Here is a 14,331-nt window from a genome sequence, read left to right as displayed (position 1 = left end):
TCCCCTGTCACAGACAGCAGGGAGACCCCTCTAATTTCAGCTGTATTTGTCTCCTTTCTTGAATAGAATCACTATGATTGTGGCTGTAACCCCTCAGTTTATCTTCCTTTTCCCAGCTGCAAACAGTGGGATTCTGAGCTAATGGATGAAGATCTTCATCCCCTAGTTTAGCAGTCTCACTTCCTGACTTCAAGTTAGGAATATGATAGAGTTATCTCCACTTAAAAGGATGAGGAGTGCAACACCCTTTGGGCAAAGCAGCTCTATTTGACTGGTATCCTTTCTGTCACCCTGACCTCTCTTCAGAAGGGAGGAGCAGGCTGCTGTTCTTCAATTATGTGATTGGCTAAGTATGTGCCAACTCAGTCAATGAAAGGAAGGTGGGGAAAAGTGGAGTGGCCATAGTGTGAGTGGGCCAGTGTATGAGTGGAAATCAGAGGCTTTGGCAAGGAGGCACACGTGAGTAGCAGGCAGGACTGTTAATGTTTTTATATAGTAATTAAATAAAAAGTCACCAAATTACAACTAATTGAAGTATGGATGCAGGATCAGGTGATGTGTTTTAGCACATGTGGGAGCTGCTGGTCCCATTGTGGTTCCTGGTGACTACATCTCCAGCAAGTGTTGGGTACTTGAGGAACTTGGGCTCTGGATCCTGAGCTTCAAATAATGTGATGTATCAGGGAGGGACAGGGTTACCTGGACACCTGCGCTTCAATTACAGCTTTTAGATTAATTACTTCAAATTCAGTCTGTGGTCAGGGACAGCAGGGTGTGACTGTGAGTGAGACAGCTGGAGGAGTCTCAGCCCTGAGCTTGTTTAACAGATCTGAGATTCTTGCTCCCTGTTTGAATGGAAGTAGAGGCTGTAGGAAGGATAATGAACCATGGACCAGGAAGCCATTGAAGAGGGGAAAGAAAAATTAATGTAGTTATAATTGGGGATAGTATAGTCAGGTGAATAGATATAATTCTCTGTTGCAAGGACCAAGAATCCCGCAGGCGGGTTATTTATCCAGTGCCCAAATTCAGATATCTAATCTGATCTGCAAAAGCATTTTGAGTTGGAAGGGAAAGATGCAGTTGCCATGTACCTTATGGGTACTGAGAATGTACAAAGAAAAAGATTCTGTTAAGGGAATTTGAGCAGCTAGGGACTAAATTAAAACAGAACCCAATAGATAATGATCTCTGGGTTTCCTGGGCCATGAGCAAATTGGCACAGGTTAATAAAGTCGATGAGCTAAATGTACAGCTCAAAGATTAGGAGAAGTGGGTTTGAATTTGTGGGACATTTGGCACCAGTATTGAGGAAGGAGGGAATGGGCTCCACCTGTTGTACCATGCTGGGACCAGTTTCCTAGTAAATCTCATAACTAGGACTGTGAGTAGGGCTTTAAACTAAATTTGGGGGGGGGGGTGTCAACAACTTGGCAAAGTATGGTTAAACTAAAAGGGAAGGAGAGTGCAGAAGTGATGTTTCCTGAATGAAGAATAAGACTAAGTTTAGAAAGGGAGAAGAATTTAACTTCGGGTAATGTGGAGACAAAATTGCGAAGAATGGTGGTGAATGCAGGACTGGTGGCTTTATAGTTAAAGGTACATAGTATACCAAATAAGATAAACTAGCTTATAGCACAGCTATAAATATTGTGGGCATCAAAGTCAAGGTTGAAAATGGATCACAGTTGTGAGCTAAACATCCAAGGATACTCATTGTTTCAAAACGACAGGTAGGTGGGCAGAGGGGGTGGTGTGGCTCTGTTTTTAAAAATGAAATAATATCCTTAGAAAGGAGGGACATAGGATGAGATGATATAGAATCGTGGTAGCTAGAGTTAAGGAACTGCAAGTGTGAAAAGACCCTGATGGGAGTTGTATATAGGTCTATAGTAGTCAGGATGTGGAGAACAATCTTCAATGGGCGAAGAAAAAGGCATGGAAAAAGGGCAGAATTATAATGGTCATACTTGCTTTCTCACTTAAGGCCATCATCCCTGCTGGGCATAGGCCTCTGAGAGTAGCTCGCCAGAGTTCTCTATCATGGGCCAGTCTTTCAAGTTGTCCCCAGCTGTATCCTTTCTCTCACGAGGCTGAGGTCTTTAAGGCTTCTCTTGGCATTTTTGTGGTGTGCGTTTTTTACAGGATGGGGTTGCTGGCCCCATGCCCACCTCACCTCCTTTCACAGCCACGCTTGGGACCATCCATGGCGGGGTTATGGTCATGGGGGATTTCAGTATGCAGATAGATCAGTTTGTACTGGATCCCAAGAGAAGGATTTTGCTTATGTGATGGCTTTCTGGAGCAGCTTGTGATCAAGCCCACTAGAAAAAGACAATTCTGGATTTTGTTGTGCAATGAACTGATTTTGATTAGGGACCTTAAGGTAAAGGAAACCTTAGAAGGCTATGATCTTAATATGTCAGAATTCACCCTATAGTTTGAGAGCGAAAAGATAAAGTCAGTGTTACAGTGGAGTAAAGGGAATTATTGAGGCATGAGAGAGGAGCTGGCCAAAAATTGATTGGAAGGGGTCACTAGCACGGATGATGGCAGAGCAGCAATTGCTAGAAATACGATGATTAAAGATAGGTGAAGGGGCAGGTAGCGTTGGAGCAGGGAATCTGCAGAAGAACTTGGACAGATGAGGAAAATAAGCAAAGAATTGGCACGTGGAATACAGTGTAGTGAAGTGTATCGACTAAGTTGGAGGAATAAAGGTGGAGACCATTTTCTCTGTGAATTCAGAAATCAGGGAGAAGAGAGACTTTGGAGTCCGGGTGCAGGATTCCCTAAAGGTTAATTCACAGGTTTTGTTGGTTGTAAGGAAAGCAATGCAATGTTAGTATTGATTTCCAAAGGACTAGAATATAAAAGCAAAGATGTAATACTGAGGCTTTATGAGGCATTTGTCAGACCACATTTGGAGCATAATGAGCAGTTTAGAGCCCCTTATCTAACAAAGGGTGTGCTCGCATTTGAGAGGGTCTGGAGGAAGTTTATGAGAATGATCCCGGGAATGAAAAGTTTAACATATGAGGAATATTTAACTCTGGTTCTGTACTTAATGGAGCCCAGAAGAATGAAGGAGAAATTTCATTGAAACCTACTGAATATTGAAGGGTGGATAAAGAGAGGATGCTTTCAATATTGGGAGAGTCTGGGGCCAGAAGGCACAGCCTCAGAATTAGAAGACCATCCCTTTAGAATAGAGGTGAGGAATTTCTTTAAGCAGAGGAATATAAATCTGTGGAATACATTGCCACGGATTGCTGTGGAGGCTGAGTCACTGGGTATATTTAAAGCGGAGGTTGATAGGTTCTTGATTATTAAGGGCTTAGAGGTTATGGGATAAAGGTAGGAGAATGGGGTTGAGAGGGCCTCTGGTTTAAGATGGTACTGGTGAAGCACAGCGATAACTTGCTGACAGCAAGCAAAGCTAGTTACTTTATTAATCACACTTACTCAAACAACCATTGCAGTCAATAACCTGTAACTTCCCTTGCGGAAGTTGAGCTTTTGAATTGCCTGGCATTTTTTGTAGCATGAACTGAAGTCTTGAAGGTGCAGGGTGGATGTGGTGTGTGTACGGGCCGAATTGAGACAGTGGGGCCCAGGCCTGAGCGTGAGGAACAAGCCAATGTACGGCCATTGATGCTGCAGGCTTGGAGCTAATTTAAAGCAACACAACTGAGTTGAGGCAGTGGAGCCAGAGCTGGAGAAAGAGGAATGAGCTGCAGTTTGGCTAATTTAAGCACTGGGCCGCATTGAAAAGGTCAGAGTGTTGGGGCTGGAGGCAAGGGATGGGGCGATGTTCAGCTTGCTGCTCGCCGGGTTTAGTTGTTTCTATGCCGAATTGAGGTTGTGGCCTGCAATTATTGGGATCTCTAATTTGGCTGCAATGGTGAACTGGCTTTGTGGCTGTGGATTCGCTTTCGTGAACTGCAGTTCTGAATATTGTTAGCTTACTTCTATTGTGTGCATGATGTTTTTTCTGCACTTGGTGTTTGTCTTTTTGTTAATAGGTTCTATTGGGTTTCTTTGTTTTGTGGCTGCCTGTAAGGAGTCAAATCTCAAGGTTGTATATATACATACGATGGTAATAAGTGTACTTTGAACTTTGAAAATAAATCACCCATGTGTGAATGGTGGAGCAGACCCGATTGAGTTGAATAATCTTATTTTGCTCCTATGTCTTATGGTCTTAAAGCTGGTTATTAAAGCTTTGTGTTTGTACAACCTCTGGAATCTCTGAAATAAGAAGCCGTAGGAGCCTGAAGATGCTGGAAGAGCAACAAACAACATGTGGAAGAACTCAGCTGTTCCTGCATCTAGACCAATAAACATCCTGTTGCAGGGTTCTGATCTGAAACATTGGCAGTTTGTTTTCTTCCGCAGGTGCTGTACGACCTGCTGAAGTTTCTCATGTATGTTGTTAGTTGTACCCTGGTTATGACTTAAAACTGTACATCAAATGTTGAGTAGGCACCATAATTTTCTTAAGTTTACTGTGTTTATACCATGTGGCTATGTCCTTTAGCTTCTTTGCTTTTGTGATACAATTGCTTCAATAGCATTTGATGAGATTAAGGTTACCTGTTAATATATTATTAACTGCAAAAGATGGCTGTGTGAAGTTGTTGGCCAGAACAGTTTTCCCATTGTTCTGGCCTCCACATTGATTCTTAACTGATAATGCAACTGGTCATTTGCCTTTTTGCATTATTCTGTGTGCAAAATGACTGCTTTGTTTGCATCCATGAATGCACGAATCATTCATTTGCTGTCGTGCACTTTTGGAGACTCAGCATAAATAAAATACAATTTTATTCTACTATTGAGTTGGAAGAAGAATTTGAGCATTAACAGAGCATTACTGCAAATTTCAGCTTGGGAAAACAGTACCTGTAAATAGTTGTTAATCTTGGATTTCAGCAATATAAGTTTCTATAACTTCTGTTAGTTTGTTAGCTTATTATTGTCAGGTCTATGCTGGTACAGTGAAAAACTTGCACACTGTTCATGCGCATCAATTCATTATAATAGTGCGTTAAGGTAGTACAAGGTAAGACAATTAGAGTGTAGCGCTGATAGACAATAAGGTGCAAATTCCTATCCAGGTAGATTGCGGGGTTTAAAATCCATCTTATTTTACTGGAGAACAGTTCAACAATCTTCTAACAGTGGGATAGAAGCTGACCATGAGCCTAGTGGTATAAGCTTATGACTTTTGTATTTTCTGTCAATGGGTGTGTTTTCAAAATTGATGTCTGTTCTTAAATCAAAGGTTCAAAGGTCCAATTTAATGTCAGAGAAATGTAAACAATATACACCCTGAAATACTTCTACTTCCCAAACATCCACGAAAACAGAGAAATGCCCAAAGAATGAATGGCAGATAAAGAACCCCAAAGTACCCCCCCACCCACACCAGCTCTCCTCCCTCCCACACGTAAGCGGCAGGGAGCAACAATTCTGCCCCCCCCCCCCGCCACTGGCAAAAAAAATTATACCCTTTTGGCATTATCTAATTCATCCTTTGAGTAGTTCCTAATATTATCAATTGTTTTTGATAAGATTGAGTTGCATTTCAGTTCACTATTATATCAACCAGTTAACTTAGGAATCTCCATTGGAGTGCAAGCAGTACTGAAAAGAACAGAACCATGTATGGTATTTTCATGATTCATGATGAAATGCCTTGTAGTGGAAGCCAACTGCAAGAAAGAATTAATTTAAGCCCTTTCACAATGATATCTTTTGCTGAGTTGATGTTTCGATATATCAGAAGCTGACTGAACATTGGTCTGACATTTTGACAACTGGGAAACAATATGTTAAACGCAGACACGGGGAAATCTGCAGATGCTGGAATTTCAAGCAACACACATAAATGTTGCTGGTGAACGCAGCAGGCGAGGCAGCATCCCAAGGAAGAGATACAGTTGACGTTTTGGGCCAAGACCCTTCGTCAGGACTAACTGAAAGAAGAGCTAGTAAGAGATTCGAGAGGGGGAGATCTGAAATGATAGAAGAAGACAGGAGGGGGAGGGATGGAGCCAAGAGCTGGACAGTTGATTGGCAAAAGGGATATGAGAGGATCATGGGACAGGAGGCCTAGGGAGAAAGAAAAGGGGGAGGGGGGAAAACCCAGAGGATGGGCAAGGGGTATAGTGAGAGGGACAGAGGGAGAAAAAGGAGAGAGAAAAAGAATGTGTGTATATAAATAATGGATGGGGTACGAGGGGGAGGTGGGGCATTAGTGGAAGTTGGAGAAGTCAACGTTCATGCCATCAGGTTGGAGGCTGCCCAGACGGAATATAAGGTGTTGTTCCTCCAACCTGAGTGTGGCTTCATCTTGACAGTAGAGGAGGCCGTGGATAGACATGTCAGAATGGGAATGAGACGTGGAATTAAAATGTGTGGCCACTGGGAGATCCTGCTTTCTCTGGCGGACAGAGCGTAGAATTTCCAGCATCTGCAGATTTCCTCGTGTTTAGGAGATTTTCTACTTACTCTTAATAGCTCTTCTTTCAGTTAGTCCTGACGAAGGGTCTCGGCCCGAAGCGTCCACTATACCTCTTCCTAGAGATGCTGCTTGGCCTACTGCGTTCACCAGCAACATTTATGTGTATTGCATGAACAATATGCTAAATCCTGCTCACCATGAAAATCCAAAAGAGTGATCAAATTGTTTTGTGAGTCTAAATATTAATAAACTCCAGCTTTGATTGCAGTCCTGGTAATGGCTGTTGACCAAATTTACATTTTAGTCAAAATCTATTCTGTAAAATCTTTTGACTTAGTATCAGTTTTGATGTTACCTGTTGGATGTAGATTCCATAATATAGAATTAACTTAAAACTAAACATTGAAATGCTTTGTGGCTACAAAATCTTTGTTTTAATTCTGGTGGATGATAGGAATGTTCTAAGTTTAAATGGAGCTTCAGGTTTCCACAGCACTATAATATTTTTGTGAGCTGTGGTTATGAGATCATGGTAACCATACTTTTCCGTCCTGTGCAGCTGAAGTGGTGGTTTAGCTTGGAAAAGGTTATTCCATTTGGTCTTGTCAATATCTCCTTCTCAATGAACTCTACCATGCCACCTTTGAGAATAGTAGCTAAGAGATGTCTCAGACTGTAGACAGTAGTAGATATTCTGTTTCCTTGCACCAACTTGAGAAGCCTGGAATTTGGAATAACTAGTTTCCAGGAACTTTAAAGTACCCATGGGTTTTTGATGTGAAATAAAATTCTTGTGCTGCAGAATGATTTGCATGTTCTGGTATTATTTCAGTTTTAATCATGGTGTATGACTAACTAGTTGTATTCTTTGTTTATAAAAAAAAATTTAAAAGGAGGTTTGCCTTTTAATTTTCACTGTGTATAAGATAAACTTTAGAGATGTTCTGCAAGGAGCAGACTAATTACTTACCAAGAATTGATCATGCAGGCTTCCTTTTCACAGGGAAGTTCTATTTATACAAATAGGAATTATTTATTTTCTCTCAATTCTCCAAATAATTTTGTTTTACAGTAATTCTTTTGATACTGAGTATATACGGTAGGCTTATTCAGAAAGTCAGAAGGCATGGGATGCAGTGAAGTTTGGCCAGGTGGATTCAGAATTGGCATGCCTGCAGAAGGCAGAGGGTCATGGTGGAGGGAGTACATTCGGATTGGAGGGTTGTGACTAGTGGTGTCCCACAAGGATCGGATCTGGGACCTCTACTTTTCGCGATTTTTATTAATGACCTGGATTTGGGGGTAGAAGGATGGGTTGGCGAGTTTTCAGACAACACAAAGGTTGGTGATGTTGTGGATAGTGTAGAGGATTGTCGAAGATTGCAGAGAGACATTGATAGGATGCAGAAGTGGGCTGAGAAGTGGCAGATGGAGTTCAACCTGGAGAAATGTGAGGTAGTACACTTTGGAAGGACAAACTCCAAGGCAGAGTACAAAGTAAATGGCAGGATACTTGGTAGTGTGGAGGAGCAGAGGGATTTGGAGGTACATGTCCACAGAACCCTGCAAGTTGCCTCACAGGTAGGTAGGGTAGTTAAGAAAGCTTATGGGGTGTTAGCTTTCATAAGTCGAGGGATAGAGTTTAAGAGTCGCGGTGTAATGATGAGGCTCTATAAAACTCTGGTTAGGCTACACTTGGAGTACTGTGTCCAGTTCTGGTCACCTCACTACAGGAAGGATGTGGAAGCATTGGAAAGGGTACAGAGGGTATTTACCAGGATGCTGCCTGGTTTAGAGAGTATGCATTATGATCAGAGATTAAGGGAGCTAGGGCTTTACTCTTTGGAGAGGAGGAGGATGAAAGGAGACAAGATAGAGGTATATTAGATATTAAGAGGAATAGATAGAGTGAACAGTCAGCACCTGTTCCCCAGGGCACCACTGCTGAATACAAGAGGACATGACTTTAAGGTAAGGGGTGGGAAGATTAAGGGGGATATTAGAGGAAGGTTTTTTACTCAGAGAGTGGTTGGTGCGTGGAATGCACTGCCTGAGTCAGTGGTGGAGGCAAATACACTAGTGAAATTCAAGAGACTGGTAGACAGGTATATGGAGGAATTTGAAGTGCGGGGTTATATGGGAGGCAGGGATTAAGGGTTGGCACAACATTGTGGGCTGAAGGGCCTGTAATGTGCTGTACTATTCTATGTTCTATAATTTTGCCATTAACCATTTCAGCTATTCATGTTTTGTGTATGCAAAAAAAAAAACAAATCAAAAGAAAATCCTTTCATTCTCAGAATCTAAATTTGTTTTGTTCTCACGTTAGGTTGATGAAGACCCAGTCATGGGATTCCACCAGGTATTTTTACTGAAAAGCATCAATGAAGCTTGGATCTGCACCAACGATGTCTTCAGGCTATCACTGCATAACTTTTCCTGAGAGTTCTCTTTCTGCACGTCCTTATATCCACTCTTCTAGTCTGCTATTAATTGCAATAACTGGATTCTAAATATCATGCACAAATGTGTACCCAACAGTAAAAATTTGCAACCTGAGCAGTCTCTAATCACAGTTTGCTTGAATTAAATTATTTGTGCATGATGTTTGGAAAGTTGTTAGTTTAGCTGACAATGACAAGACAGTACCCCATTGTGTTGTACCAGCACGCCTTAGAAGATAAATCATACCACATTATTTTTTTCTTTCCTGTGTATTGGTAAGTTGCTATAGCAATCCAAAGAAACAAAATAAGAAAGAGCAGCTTCTTACCCAATCTTTTGATATGTTCATACTTTTTATTGATTTAGGATACAATAAACCATGTTCTTTTCTTAAGTTGGAAATGGTTTTGTTTGGTTTCCTGGCAATGTTTGTCATTTTTTAAAATGTACTTGACCATTAATACAATCAGAAAATAAGTTATTAGATAGTACTTGTGCTGGTTTAAAGGATTAGGTCAAATGTCTATCAAGAGGAAGTTACAATGCAAGGTAACTCAAAACATTGTTATTCAGTATTTATCATGATTGAACTTTGTTTCAGGTGCTGTCTTGACAAATTGAGGCCACAAGAAAAGTTTTAGATTACATTTTTAAACTGCAACACGAGATTCAGCAGGATGTGTAAAATTTGATTCAATCTCAATCCATAATTATATCTAATGACTTTGTTAAAAGTAATGCAGATTTCCAATTTACTTATCAAATTTTGGTTTCAGTCAAGCAAGCCAATGCTTGGAGTATTAGCTGCCTTGTAGTGGACACTCATAGGGGTTATTTTAATTATCCTAATGGTGTAACTTCTTTCAGTTTGATGAGCTGTGTCATGTAACCTGTTGGTTGCATTGTGATCATTGGCATTTGTGCTAGAAGTGGATAAAGAATGTCAGCTTTTATCTGAATGCATTGTATTTGTGAATTTAAGTTCCATCACTACTCATCATTTAACCTCCTAACTACAGAGCTGGGAAAATAGTGCTGTATCTATTCGATTACTGCATCACCCATTTCCTTTTTTTGGAAGATGATGGAGCGAATTTAGTAATCTGTCACAATGTAAAAGAAAATGGAAGCAATCCATTCACAATAGCCTATATCTTGGTATTGGAGCTATAGAAATGCATTAAGCATTTGTGAACAAAATTTTAAAATAACATTTATCTTCGAGAATAATTGTTGGTATGGCTGTCTTTAAGAATGCTAATACTTCTCCTAAAGTGTTTAATCTGCGTAAACTAGGTTTTGGATTCACTTTTTGAAATAGTGATGCATGTTGGGTATACAGTTTTATGGGCGTCTCAACAAAATGGTCATGCATTGTGTATACAGAGGCATTGAAGGTTATTGCAATCCAGCCAAATACAGTCTCCATGTGAATTACAAATATTTCTACTTCATCAGTGTTAGGCTACTTGCATAAATATATAATCTCAACAACTTGGGAAAAAAAATTCTACTTGGCGTTAAAATGGGATTTCTGAAAATTTATCCCTCTTGAGAATGCTGGTTTGTGTTGGACTCAATTTCCTTTTACTTTCAACATGACAATTAATTCTCTGATGTAGGTAAACACCATTCCTTTTCTCTCTAAGTTATTTGAAAACTTGATAAGTTGCACAATTTTAACATTTAAATGCTGAGAATTGATAAGTGAGTTAAATTTGAGTCTTACCAGTAATGAAGAAATAGTTAACATTCATAATTTTCACACAGCCTTTATCCTTGTGAAATTTGATGGTCATATTGAAGGTTGCATTGCAAAGTACAAAGCCTCTTGTTTGTAGCAGTGAAAGTTGGGGTGATTTCTGAACTTGCAGGCATCTGTCTGAAACTATATACAATATAGATTGGAAAATGATGTTAGAGTATCCAAATATGTATGTAGAGCAATGTGTTACGAGTTAGGATTTCCTAATTTTGGTTTGATGTGTTGCATAATGAAATTATTATATAGAGACTGTCCCAAATGTAATTCGAAATCTAGAGTTCTGAAGATACCAAATTTTCTGGACAAATTATTGTCTTTAGTGTCCCTTTTTCTAACTGCATGTAAAGCTTCTAAAATATAACAAAATAAAGTTAGTTCCAATTTGATATCTTCTACATGTTTTATTCCAATCAAGGATTATGGCTGATGTAATTTAAACCTATCTCTGTTTTGCCATAAATTGAATCAGTTCAGGTCTATCTTGACTATGCATAATAAAGTTTCCATGCTGAGGGGAGTTTGGAGAACAGCAATCTCAGAACATTATCAAGCAATGTTTGAAAATCTGCCTATAGTTGTTGGGCAGTTGCAGTTATATACTTAATTGTTATTAATTTACCAAAGTGGGAACTTGTTTTACATATTAGATGCATTGGTGTCCTTTTACATTTTTGATGCAAGACTTTTCCTTTGGCATTATTCTTTATGAAATAATCATTGACAAGAATTAATTTTGTGGATTTAAGTTCTATAATGAAGCAATGCCACTATATCACCACTGAAAGCAATTTATAGCCTTCTCTAGTATTTCTTGCAATTGATGAGTACTTTCAGTTCTGTTGTTAGTTTGTGGAAGCTTACTGTCTGTAACGGATAGGATGGTTCTGCTTTATTAGTTTTCTGTGCATTCTGTTTTCCACATTCACACAGCCTACTTCAATCCAGAGGGTATGAAGGTCATTTTATTTCATGATGGTCAGAACTCAGATCACTACGTAGTAGGCTGATGGAAAGTTCATTCACATTGTTGTTGAAATAGCAGGACCAATTCCTTGTTGCAATGTGACTGTGTACGACAATTTGGCTGAGAACTTTAGCTGATATTTGAGTGTCTCACTTAAAAACTTTTGAGTGCAACTGAAGCCTTTTATTACAAGATTGTAGGTGGCTTTAACCCTCAGTGCTTTTATATCAGCATTTAGAACATGGCCCAAGAATTTGAAGTATTTACATTAAGATAAATATAGAATACATAGAATATATGAATATGTCTACACAAGTGCTCCATCGTGATGGAACAAATAACTTCTGATCACTAAAGTGTTTGGAAATGTTATTGTTGTGATGCACAAAACAGTTGAAAGTCTATGTGCAAACATGAAATGACTGAAATGTGATCTAACCAGTTGCCAATCAGAATGATGAATTGACGATATATTTATATAATTATAACCTACAGAATCAAAGATAAAATGCAAACCATAATCATAACATTTATATACATTAAAAGTGTGCATCTTTGATTGCTTTATGGTTGCTGAATAAAAGTAAAATATGAAATATCTTAAATCGGTACATTAAAAGCAGACATGAAAGAATGGATACTTGGATAATTAGTTGAGATTGCCTTTCACATGGATGTAACTCAACGCTGCCTTCAGAATTCTTGGCAACTGTGTAAAGCACCATTGTGCGGCTTACACTACTGTACTGTGAATTTGTATTAAAAAACATATGTTCAAAATTTATTTAAACTTAATATTTTGTGCCATACAGGGTATGTTATGTTTGCATTAGAGATTTTGCTGTTTGAAAGCACTATTATTGTTTTTTTAAAAATCTAGATCCCCTTTAAGACATTATTCTTTAGTTGTGTGAATTTTTTGGGTCCTCTATGTCAACAAAGATGCAAGACTTTAAAGGTCTTTCAGCCTCAGATATAACAAAATCCTGGGCCACCTCAAGCTGTTGAAGCTATGATGCTTGATTGGACTTGTGTTTGCAGAAACTGATTTTTGATCTATTTTAGGAAAGAAAACTGCTTTTGGTAATAACTGATGCACGTTCATTTATTTGCAGTGTAATACCATTATTTTGTTTCTACAATAAACTTTTATCAAATGGCTTTCTACTTGTACTTAATATTATTACATCAGCGGCAGGAACAATTGCATTGTAGCAGGTCATTTACAACAAGTTTTGGCATGTTCACCCAATTTGACAATTTCTCATTTAGTAACTGCTTTAAAGGAAAGATTTAAATAATTCATGGTTTTAGAAAAGGTCATTTGCTCTATCAGAATAAATTGAAATGTGAAAATTATGAAAATATTTAATAAGCAGAATTTTAATCATAGAATTGCTGTCAATGATTTTAATTTTGAGAGGGCGGGGGTTTGTGGGGTAATGTTACAAATATTGATCAGGCAACTTTTCAAAAAAAAACTCTCCAAATCTATCTTTTGCTTTAAAAACATAAATTTGTGATTGACTATGATTAATCTCCTGACATGGCCCCCCCCATTCACTGTTTGAAAAAATTTATACACTTCCTAAGACTTGCTGGCAAGCCATATATGCCACAGTGCCAGGAAAAGACAAGTGCTTTTATAATGTTTCTCAATGCTCTCAAGTCTTTCTATGTGACATTGATGACTGCGACCTCGCTCCACTTATCATTTATAAAACTGCTTTTCCTGTTTTTTCAATTCCCTGTCTCCACTGCATCTGTTCTCAGGAGGGGGCTTTCCATAGAACCATAGAACATTACAGCACAGAAACAGGCCTTTTGGCCATTTTTCTGCCTAGTCCCACTGACCTGCACCTGGACCATCTCCCTCCGTACACCTCTCATCCATGTACCTGTCCAAGTTTTTCTTAAATGTTAAAAGTGAGCCCGCATTTACCACTTCATCTGGCAGCTCATTCCACACTCCCACCACTCTCTGTGTGAAGAAGCCTCCCATCCCACAAATGTTCCCTTTAAACTTTTCCCCCTTCGCCCTTAACCCATGTCCTCTGGTTTTTTTGTCCCGTAGCCTCAGTGGAAAAAGCCTGCTTGCATTCACTATATATACCCATCATAATTTTATATACCTCTATCAAATCTCCCCTCATTCTTCTACGCTCCAGGGAATAAAGTCCTAACCTATTCAACCTTTCTCTGTAACTCAGTTTCTCAAGTCCCGGCAACATCCTTGTAAACCTTCTCTGCACTCTCAACCTTATTTATATCCTTCCTGTAATTTGGTGACCAAAACTGTACACAATACTCCAAATTCAGCCTCACCAATGCCTTATACAACCTCACCATAACATTTCAACTCTTATACTAAATACTTCTGATTTATAAAGGCCAATGTACCAAAAGCTCTCTTTACGACCCTATCTACCTGTGACGCCACTTTTAGGGAATTTTGTATCTGTATTCCCAGATCCCTTTGTTCTACTGCACTCTTCAGTGCCCTACTGTTTACCTTGTATGTTCTACCTTGGTTTGTCCTTCCAAAGTGCAATACCTCACACTTGTCTGTATTAAACTCCACATCTGCCATTTTTCAGCCCATTTTTCCAGCTGGTCTAAATCCCTTTGCAAGCTTAGAAAACCTTCCTTACTGTCCACTACACCTCCAATCTTTGTATAATCAGCAAA

General features: G+C 39.2%; 1 protein-coding gene across 1 annotated transcript in view; it reads left to right on the top strand.

Annotated features, from left to right (window-relative positions):
* nutf2 (nuclear transport factor 2) overlaps positions 1 to 9,731 on the top strand; it is a 63,437-nt gene extending 53,706 nt beyond the window's left edge. The window contains exon 5 of the mRNA XM_063066788.1: positions 8,799 to 9,731. Coding sequence (XP_062922858.1) covers positions 8,799 to 8,912 — 114 coding nt within the window. The 3' untranslated portion in view covers positions 8,913 to 9,731. The remainder of the gene's footprint in view (positions 1 to 8,798) is intronic.
* The last annotated feature ends 4,600 nt before the right edge of the window (positions 9,732 to 14,331 follow it).

This window comes from Mobula hypostoma, chromosome 14, assembly GCF_963921235.1.
Source record: "Mobula hypostoma chromosome 14, sMobHyp1.1, whole genome shotgun sequence".
Classification (NCBI taxonomy): Eukaryota; Metazoa; Chordata; class Chondrichthyes; order Myliobatiformes; family Myliobatidae; genus Mobula; species Mobula hypostoma.
This window is presented reverse-complemented; position numbering and strand designations above follow the sequence as displayed.